General features: G+C 38.2%; 1 protein-coding gene across 1 annotated transcript in view; it reads right to left on the bottom strand.

The window, feature by feature from the left end:
- The window catches only part of LOC127453798 (tumor necrosis factor receptor superfamily member 11B-like), a 3,740-nt gene extending 1,514 nt beyond the window's left edge, over nucleotides 1-2,226 (bottom strand). The window contains exons 1-4 of the mRNA XM_051720491.1: nucleotides 2,098-2,226; nucleotides 1,179-1,557; nucleotides 908-1,090; nucleotides 3-309 (exon numbers count right to left, since the gene is read on the bottom strand). Coding sequence (XP_051576451.1) covers nucleotides 3-309; nucleotides 908-1,090; nucleotides 1,179-1,557; nucleotides 2,098-2,100 — 872 coding nt within the window. The 5' untranslated portion in view covers nucleotides 2,101-2,226. The remainder of the gene's footprint in view (nucleotides 1-2; nucleotides 310-907; nucleotides 1,091-1,178; nucleotides 1,558-2,097) is intronic.
- Between the last annotated feature and the right edge of the window lie 8,955 nt (nucleotides 2,227-11,181).

Raw genomic sequence — 11,181 nt, 5'->3', positions numbered from 1 at the left:
ACATTTTTGCATTATTTATAAGACAATTTGAGGCATCTAACTCCTTTAGAATTTTTGAGAGTTTTTCTGCAGTATTGTGGATGTTTCTTTCTCCAAGCACCATTGGTAATTTTTTCAACTGGTCTATACTAGCGCCTCTAAGCCACACTGAAATGTAATTTAATAAGAATTGCCGTCTGGAAGTGAGAGAGCGTTTTCCTTTTAGTCTCTGACCCAAATCACGCCTCACAAGTCTCTTCAGTTTGGATAGCCGTATTTTTTCATGTGCAAAGAAGTCGGGCAGGATTTTTTTCAGAATAGTTACACCACCTAGACAGGAAAAGTAAATATATCCCAGTGAAACAAACAAACAGACAGACATTGATATCATCCTCAAGTTTTGATTGACTTATTGTTTGGGGTATGCTGTACATTTTAATTGTATGTGATGGTGTACAATTAAAAAGAACAACAGTAGTTTCAATAGTAACTAATTAGTTTCTTGTCAAATGTTTAAAAAATATTTTAATTTAATTTAATTGTAACCCTGTAGACAGATGTAGATAGATGTAATTCAATGATTATCCCTTAGTTTTACAACATAGTGAACATTTCTGTTTGGGTTCAATTTGACCCCTCAAGAACACATGGTTGAAAATACAGTGAAATAAATCCAAATGGACAACTGGAAATAGAGTTTTTCTTCAGTGTGTGCATCAGATAATCTTAGTGTGAAAATATGTTGCTTGTTTTATTATGCAAATTTGATTGAAAACATATTAATAATCAGTCTCAATGCCTGGCAATCCTTTTAGGTCCCTTAAATGTTTCTGAGGTTTTCAAAATATTATTGGTTGGTCTCTCAGACCCCAAACAGAATATAAGGGTTAAAAACCATTGATGGCCAAAGAAAGCTCAGTGAAATTACCGTCACTCTGAAGATTCTCGCATGTCGAGCATATGTTGTCATGCCAACCGTTTCCCTTCAGTGCCACAACGAGATCCATCGATGCGCAATCGGTGTGTTTTACGCACGGCGCGCTCGAGGACGTGACCGCAGAAAACGTGCCTCGCGGACACCTCTCGCACTTTGTATCACTGTAAACGGTACCTGTGGACACATTTAAAAAAGTTTTCTCAAACTTATTTTATGGACAAGAAGCACAGAAAATAAAACACCCCAGAAATGTGTCAAATACCATTCTTCTGGACGCCGTATCCAGACGGACACGCCGTGTGCTTGATGCAGAAGTCCGCATACCAGTAATAACCGTCTTGACATTCACACACTCTGTTGTTTGTAGGGGAGCATTCTTTACGAACATACTGATTTTCCACGCAGAAGGTGCTGCAGTACAGGCATTTTGGTAAGTAGTTCCAGAACTGCGTGAAATGGTCCTCTGGACAGCGCGAGCAGATGGTGTCTTGGTTTGGAGAACAGTGCGCGAGCATGTGGGTTCCAGGGGGGCAGCGCGTGCATGTGAGCATGCCCCCTGTGTCAGGGTCCTCATACTGGTAAGTTGGGACCTCTACCGATGCATCAATGCCAAATGCGAGCAGCAATGCCACTAGAGCAAACTGATTTTCAAAAGGGCAATACCTCGGTAAGACTTTACAAGAAGGTTCTATTTGTTGATATTATTAAATGCACTATTAACTAACATGAATTAACAATGAACGATATATTTTTACAAAATGTATTAATCATTGTTAATGCTAGATAATAGGCTAAAATAAACAATTGTTCATTGTTAGTTCATGTTAGTTCATAGTGCATTAACTTATGTTAACATATACAACTTTTGATTTAAATAATGTGTTTCTATACATTGAAATTAACATGAACCAAGATTAGTAAATGCTGTAAAAGTGTTGTTCATTGTTAGTTCATGTTAACTTTACATGTTAGCTAATGTTAACAAATGGAACCTTAGTGTAAAGTTTTACCAATATTTCTATTATATCAAAATGCAAGAATATTCCTATTTTGTACACTTTGTGTAGTATTTTTAATTATAACAGTAACAATGTACAATTACAAGCAGAATCACATATATTACATTTAAAAATAATTAATTTCCCTATTTATATACATTTTTTTTAAAATTCTTTACTTACCATTTTGCTGTCTCTTCCTAACAAGATAGGAAGAATGAAGGGCTTTCATGCCTTTTAATGTCACCATAGTCTCCCACCCACGCAGAGGGAAGGACTGCAACTGACAAGTCTGGGCATAATGTGCTACTATTTATTTATTTATTTGTAGTTTTAGTTTAAATTACATGTTTCAACTTCTGTAAGCTGAAACATTATAATGCTTTACACCCATATTAAAAGTTGCATTAGTTATGTTTTCATTCTGTGTGGGTGGACTGTCTTATTGTATCTCATGCCTCAGTGACAATTACCAAATTCTTTGCGCAGTAAATACAATCACATATTATTCACAAATGTTAAGGCATTTAAGATACATTATCTTCATCATTTTATGGATGTACTTACAATAACGAATTATGAGAATGTAGGAGTGGAGAAGCACAACGTTTAAATATAGGAAAAATCGTAGTATTAAAAATTATGAATCTCAAAATCCCAGGATACAAGTAATGACATGCTGCTAATTTATTTCTCTGACATTCTCCAACAAATGTAAGTGTAATGATAATATATGGTTATGTTCCACTATGAATACATTATATAGCATTCATATTACAAACACAGATGAGCCAAAACATTATGATCACCTGCCTAATATGCTGTTGGTCCTCCGCGTGCCGCCAAAGCAGTGCCGACCTACCGAGGCATGGACTCTACAAGACCCCTGAAGGTGTCCTGTGGTATCTGGCACCAAGACATTATCAGCAGATCCTTCAAGTCCTGTAAGTTGCGAGGTGGAGCTGTCATGGATTGAACTTGTTGGTCCAGCACATCCCACAGATGCTCAATCAGATTGAGATCTAGGGAATTTGGAGGCCAAGTCTACACCTTCAACACTTCATCATGTTACTCAAACAATTCCCGAACAATGTGTGCAGTGTGGCAGGGCGCATTATCCTGCTGAAAGAGGCCACTGCCATCAGGGAATACCGTTGCCATGAAGGGGTGTACCTGGTCTGCAACAATGTTTAGGTAGGTGGCACGTGTCAAATTGACGTCCACATGAATAGTCGGACCCAGGGTTTCCCAGCAGAACATTGCCCAGAGCATCACACTCCCTCTACTGGCTTGTCGTCTTCCCACAGTGTATCATGGTGCCATCACTTGCCCAGGTAAACGGCGCACACGTACAAACGTTATTTACTTCACTTGTGAGTGGTCATAATGTTTTGGCAAATGTTTTGGCTACATTACATACGTATGTGTGTATATGTATTTTACAAATATATACAAATAATATAAATATATCTGTATTATAGAGAATCTAGATTAGAGTATACTAGAGTTGTGGTAATAAATTAGCACACAACTAAATTATATAATTATATTATACAATGTGATGTGATGTGATATGTTATGTTATGTTATGTTTTGAATCATTGTATGCATTGTAATGTATGAATCATTGTATCTTTAGCAGAGCAATTTCATGAAATGTAATGTTGTTGACTTTTCTCGGCATAGCATGTGATTGATGATTAAGTTGTGATTGAGTTCACATGTTCCACTTTATGTTGTCTAACCTATTATCTGACATAGAAATACAAATGCAACACTTTGATAAGCTAAAGGTCATTTTACTTCCCAGTGGTAAATATCATTGAAACTGGAATGAGAATGAGTCATCACAAGTGTGTATCATGTGAGAGCTTTTCTAATCTCTAATCTTACTGACATTAATTAAACCTTTAGTAAAATCTCTTAAATTGCAATTAACTTAACTTGTGTAAAACATTTATGAAACAGAAGGAGAGGAAAAACAGTTTCAGTGAACTGCTTTGGGCATAACTGGAAAAACAGCTGCATAACTATATCACACCTCACACATGTGATATTGAAACTAGGTTGGAATCATTTGTTACCCCCTTTGAAGAGTGACAGATTACGTAAGATCTAAAGTAAACACCAAAACCAGGAAACAGAAACAAGATGTTTGGATAGTCATCACGCTTCTTCTGTCATACATACCAATGTCATTATGTTGTTTTTGTTCAATTAGGTCCTCTTTTAATGGATCAGGAGTTTATACAGTGATGCATCCACAATGCATTCTTTTTCTGTGACCATGCTATCTGCCGTATTTGGACATTTGCTGTGTTACAAAGTGTCATGCCTCCTATGTGATACTTGCATATACAGTAGGTCAATTACATACCTGCAAAATCTAGTTTAAAAAGAATGTGCCAGGTTCTTGTGATATTTGTATTCATGCTGGTTTCAACTTTCATATGGTTTAAATAAAAATAAAAACTTTTATATTATTAACAAACGTTTTGATTTAGTGACTCTAAATGTCAGGTGGTACAACAATCAAGTACAAAGTAATAATATATGCAGAGTGACTATTTGCACTAGGTGTAAATGTCACCTGCCACACAGCGCGTCTATTTGCACTCCAATTGTCTGGTGGAAACACAGAAGTCAAAGACAATATAAACCCCTAGTGTCGCTGCAGTGGAGTGGTGGAACCCTCCTACCTCAATCTCGCAAGACTCATACACTGCATTAATTTGGAGTCGCACAGCAACGAGGAGCGCTCGTAAAAGATTATTTTAAATAGACTGTTTTGATAAAAAGTCATACTTGACAAACCAATTCAAGCACTCAACTTTCACATATTTAATTTGATCACTTCAGCTCTACACCTGCTACTTTCAGTCGTAGCTGGGATATTTGTAGTTAATGGATAATGGATAACTTACACCTACAGTATGTTTAAATGTAGTTATTTTGATATAGTCAACTGATGAACGTAGTAAGACATACTGTACGTAGCCTTTGTTCTATTACACACTACTTGACCTTCTACCAATAAACAGGCCTGTTAACAGAAATAAATACTTATTTCAAGCACTGGTAATGGCAGTGATGAGGTTGGCCTACAATAATCAATAATAAATGTAAGTAATCAATCAAGCAATAATCAATCAGTAAAATGATATGCATTAATAATAATAATAATAATAATCATCATTTTCAATCTTAAACAACAAAATCTCCACAAAAAGATTTTAGTTCTAGTTTAGATTCTAGTTTTGAAAGAGATAGATGTCTTTAAACAGAAGCTAGTTTTGTTTTTGTTTTGTTTTAAGTTCATAATTTAATATTAATGTCAACATGGGATGCAATATGAGATTTTTTTAGGTTATGCATGACACTAATAATAATAGTAATAATATAGCTGCAAGCAGCAATGATTGGGGTCTGAGCCCTAAAGCCATACACCAATCACAATGCAAAGAGCTCCAGCACAACAGAAGCACAATGTTTACACCAGCTGATATGGGTATTAAACCAGGGTTCAGCCTGTCTTTTGAACTAAAGCCCATAGCTCTAACCACTGCACCACACAATCGACAAGTCTCACTGACATCAAAGAGACATTCTAGGTTGAGAGTACACAGCTACATCCCTGGTGTTAAATATACACTCATTAGTGTTCATTTCGGTCCCACACGATGGTGTTAAAAACTAACACTGAGGGGCCTGGGTAGCTCAGTGGTAAAAGACGCTGGCTACCACCCCTGGAGTTTGCTAGTTTGAATCCCAGGGTGTGCTGAGTGACTTCAGCCAGGTCTCCCAAGCAACCAAATTGACCTGGTTGCTAGGGTGGGTAGAGTCACATGGGGTAACCTCCACGTGGTCACTATAATGTGGTTCATTCCCAGTGGGGCGTGTGGTGAGTTGAGCACAGATGCCACAGTGGGTGGTGTGAAGCCTCCACACGCGCCATGTCTCCGTGGCAACACGCTCAACAAGCCACGTGATAAGATGCACGGGTTGATGGTCTCAGACACGGAGGCAACTGGGATTCGTCCTCCACCACCTGGATTGAGGCAAATCACTACGCTGGGAATTGGGCATTCCAAATTGGGTGAAAAAGGGGAAATTGAAGTGTTCAGTTACTGGGTTTCCATCCAAAATATTTAGCATTTTTAAGCGCATTTCTAAAAATTAGACTTAAGAAAATATGAATTGTTGCACATTTCCATCCACTGCATAATGCGCATTATCATTAGGGAGCCGCCTCGTCATGATGAACCAGCTGAATGACCTCTCCCTGTTTTGGGGACAGTTTTATTTGCAAGATTGGAGCAAGTATCTCATTTTAATAAATGCATCCATGAGACAACGCAGAATAAGTGTAATATCTGATAATGTGGGCTGAAATAGCTGCAATGACCACACACCGCCAGTCTCTGCATTCCTGGGAGTACCCGCTCTCAAAACTGTACTGGCAGATTGTGAGGACCCACTTTATCGACCAGCTGTGGATTAAACACTTCCGAAAGAATTATGCTAAAGAATTGTGTGCCAAGGTCGGACCTTTCGGTGGGCTGGTCACATCAAGCTATCGCACACTCGAATGGTCAAAACACATAATCTTTTTGCGAATAGACAGTTTCCATCACCTTAATATGCATTTTAACTCATGCAAAACTCTAGAAAATCCACCTCATCCTAGCGCATTAAATTTTAAGCGAATTTAGAAAGTGTATTCGCATATCAACCATTTCCATTCTGGATTTCTTATGCACAATTTCAAAATGCACATAGTACAAAATAGTTGGATGGAAACCCACCTAATGTTGATTTGGCCAAACAATTAATAAAATAAATAAAGTAGGTACACTCTTTGAGTGATGGTTAATAATTAGGGATAACACCTGGTGTTAACAAGCAGAGTCTACTGAAGGAAAGAAAAAGGGACAACAAGAACATGAAAACAAGAGAACAAACCAGCAGACACCACAACAATTGAATTTGTCTACTGTCACACAGTCTTAGATGTACATAAACTGCAAAAACTATGTTCGTAGACAGCAATGTTTCAATATGTTGTGAGGATGTTTGTGTTTCATGTGTGCAAAATATATTTACTTGGACTTAGTGTTGCTGATGTCATTATGTAGTTTCATTCATAGAAGTCATCATTATGGTGATTATTGTTTTAAACCTTGCTTCAAATTAATACGATCATCTTCTGGGAAATGCATTGTTTAATAGAACAAGCACAACACACTGTGATGTAAAGGGTCCACTGGGGTGATTTCTGGTATATCTAATCGAGATTTCGTAAAAATCAGAATTACAATGGAAGTATAATTTAGTGACAGGGGTGTAGCACCAAATGTTGGACCCCGGGCACAGAACTGTTTTAAGACCCCCTAAATAATTTGAGTTTGTGGTGAGGGGTATATATAAATGGTTTTAGATGGATATTTAACCATGCTATATTATTAATAAGTAATTCACTTTTTTTTTTTTTCAAAAAAACATTATTTGAATCAAGCAATAAATTAATAATAAAAAATGCGTAAAAAAAAAAAAAAAAAAAAAGATTCATACATTTATAATTTTAAAAGTTCTTGCGCTGGCAAAGTCACAATGAGATCTCTGTAATGAGAGCGGTGCCAGGTTGTTCAGTCTATCCTGAGCCTTTTCTGCTCTCATGTAGTTTTAGCAAATCACAACTTGCTAATTCAAATTTACATAGGGCCCAAAATTAAAATATTATTAAACTAATTATAATATTTATAATTTATTATCAAATTATTTATAAAAAACAAATTCTTACAAGCCATGCAGCTGAATTTTGCATTATTTATTTTTTTGTCACTGTGACTATGGAATTACTTAGCTATTTTGTTTCCTTGCAAATCAGTGACAAACAACACAGGTTATAAATTCTGTCAGGAAAGTGAAACTGAACCTCAAAGAAAAAATATTGTATCTTATATTGTAGTTTTTGCTTGGGAGCTTGTTTTTGGCTGTTGTTTTGCATAATTAATTATGTAGGTCTGTGGAGGTTTTGGAGACTGTTTGGAGGTGTTAATTAACATTTAGAAGTAATTGCAGGTTATAGATATGTTTCAAGTTCCATTTAATCTTAATAATGTCGTTTTATGTTATGACAAAGGTTTCGTTTTAATTACAGTGGGTGAGATTTGTGTTCCCATGAGCTAATTGTGAACCTGGTTGGAGTTATTTGTATGTCCTTTGTTGAATGTATTGCCTGCAGATCTGCATTGACATGCAAGCTTATCAGGACAAAAGTGCTGGTAGCTTGGACTGTAGAGAAGTGGGAAAAGTTTTCAGAATATTCTTTTCTGTGAAAGGTCACTGCAGTCACACATGAGGACAGTGAGCAACAGCGGAAGTAATCCATGCAGCACATGGTCACAAAGGGAGAAAATGTTTTACTTTGTTTTTACATGGCCCCCCTTTGAGCCATGAGTCTGTGTGAATAACTATGCAAAAGTTTTTTCTTATAAGAAGTTGTTGAATCCTTAAGTGGCAGTATCTGCTCAACTTGTCAAATAACTATTGCATTAACTCTTCCATATGAACTGCACTTATTGCCATTAACAATGTATCATTGTTTTGTACAATTGAACTTACATCCAATGTGTTTAAAGCATCACACTTCTTTTAAGCGCTTCTCACAAGGAGAAAACTTGCTTTCTGCAAATTTTTCTTTCTCGCCCATCGCCGTGCAACTAAACATGTTTTGATAAAACATTATTGCAGCAACTAGAAGAGAATATTCTTATCAAAGAAGGTTCAAGTGCCTAACCAAAGAGAATACTAATCACCATAATGGTGACTTTAAATAAAAAAAGTCTAACTGAAAAATGCTAACTGAAAAGCATGCTAACCAATTATCATGCTAAGCTATCATAGCATGTAATATAACAAGAATGCTAAACAGACCATGTTCTTTTGAACTACAGGTGTTGCTGTCTCCAAACTTCTCAGTCCTTTCAAAATACATATATCACTCCCTTATATGTCAGAAGAACAACACTAAGACAAAGAAGAACAAGAAGTATACCTGCAAACAGAAATGATCTGTGATAAGCCCTGCAACTATTCAGTAAACAAATACAAATACCTCCAGTACAATATAACATAAACTCTAATACTGGTCCAAGTGGGATTCAAACCCAGGACCTTGGACTATAAACCAGTGAAACTCTGCATGTGCCCTAAGATAATGTTTTATTTCAACAGGACAAAGTGTTGCTGAGATACAGCCTCAAATCTGTTTTCACAGCCACCTTATTAACTATGATTATGCGTAACTTTTCAACAAAAGCAAATAAATAAATAAATAAATAAATAAATACAAAAAAAATAAAAAAATAATTCAATCTGTGTGCTCAGTCTGGAGATTATTTTGAAACCTTGCTTGGCAGAATTTGGTAATGTTTTAAGGAATAGTAGTGAAAAAACAATGAATGACATAATCCAAGATGGCGGCCACTGTAATGGGTGGAGCTTTAATGTTAGGGGTCGATTTGAAACATCAAGAGGAGAGTAATCAGACAAAAAAGACTGGTATCTCCAGAACAAATGGTTCAAAAGATACACGCAAAAAAATTTGAAGATTTGAACTGGTGGTGGCGCTATAGAGTATGATCTAAAGACCCCAAATTTGGTATAGGGTCTATTCATGCCCACCCTTATTAGTGTGCCAAATTTCATAATTTTCCTATGTACAGTCATAGGGCTGCCATAGACTCCCAGCCAGAATAATGATAACTATAGCTGCAAGCAGCAATTACGGGGCCAAGCACCAGCATGGCAACTAGGGCTGAAACGATTAGTCGACTGTGGTGATGGGGGCGTGGTCATGTGTCTGTCTGCACAAGAGAGAGAGAGAGAGCGGTTAGGCTCGTTACCTGGGTTGTAATTAACTCTAACACCTGTCTCTTGTTATAATGATGGCAGAGGGAGACTTAAAAGCCGCACCAGCACACCAGCTGGGGAGAGAGAGAGAGAGCCTGGAGAGCATGAATTAGACACTTGCTGAGTGTATTCATTATCTGACTGAGTGTTTAAAAAGTTTATTTTCTTATCTGATTGAGTGTTTGAATCTATACGAATAGACTGCATTAAGTCACCCCAGAACCTGAGACAGAAAATTAAAAGTCTTGCCTGCACTGCTTCGTTGCCTCCTGACTCCTCCATTGCCCAAGAGAACCGAACTTGTTAAGCTGGTGTCAAAACCCAGGACTTTGGAGGACAACACCGTTATGGAGTCTTCACCGCTGGGCGAAGTTATCAAAGCAAGCTTCCAGCAAACCCAGCATCAAGCCCTCATGGAGTTATGCCTGGAGCAGGAACAGCAGTTCCAACTCCTGCTCCAGGTCCAAGCAGAGGACCAGCAGGTGTTCCGGAGCCTAATCAACAGGCACTGCGACCCCCCTGGAGGCCACTCCCACCGTGACCCTCATGAAGTTGGGGCCAAATGACGATCCAGAGACCTACCTCGACTTGTTTGAAAAAAACACTGAGGTGTGGAAGTGGCCACCCGACCAGTGGGCGGCCCGCTTGTTGCCGTTACTCTCCAGGGAGGCACAGCTAGCAGCCCAACAACTTCTCATCACCAGCCTCCTCAATAATCCCGACCTCAAGAAAACCATCCTGCAGTGGGTCGGCCGTAATCCGGAGCAAAATCGCCAGCGGTTCCAATCCCTGAGGTTCAGGAGACACGGCTGCCCATTTGCCTTTTCCCAACAGCTCCATTCACATGTACAAAAAAAAAAAAAAAAAAAAAATCACATGTACATAAGTATTCACAGACTTTGCCATGACACTCAAAATTGAGCTCAGGTGCATCCTGTTTCCACTGATCATCCTTGAGATGTTTCTACAACTTGATTGGAGTCCACCTGTGGTAAATTCAGTTGACTGGACATGATTTGGAAAGGCACACACCTGTCTATATAAGGTCCCACAGTTAACAGTGCATGTCAGAGCACAAACCAAGCCATGAAGTCCAAGGAATTGTCTGTAGACCTCCGAGACAGGATTGTATCGAGGCACAGATCTGGGGAAGGGTACAGAAAAATTTCTGCAGCATTGAAGGTCCCAATGAGCACAGTGGCCTCCATCATCCATAAATGGAAGAAGTTTGGAACCACCAGGACTCTTCCTAGAGCTGGCCGCCTTGCCAAACTGAGCGATTGGGGGAGAAGGGCCTTAGTCCGGGAGGTGACCAAGAACCCGATGGTCACTCTGACAGAGCTCCAGCATTTC

Source organism: Myxocyprinus asiaticus, chromosome 16, assembly GCF_019703515.2.
Source record: "Myxocyprinus asiaticus isolate MX2 ecotype Aquarium Trade chromosome 16, UBuf_Myxa_2, whole genome shotgun sequence".
Classification (NCBI taxonomy): Eukaryota; Metazoa; Chordata; class Actinopteri; order Cypriniformes; family Catostomidae; genus Myxocyprinus; species Myxocyprinus asiaticus.
Note: the sequence above shows the minus strand (reverse complement) of the source record. Positions and strands in the feature narration are given on the sequence as shown.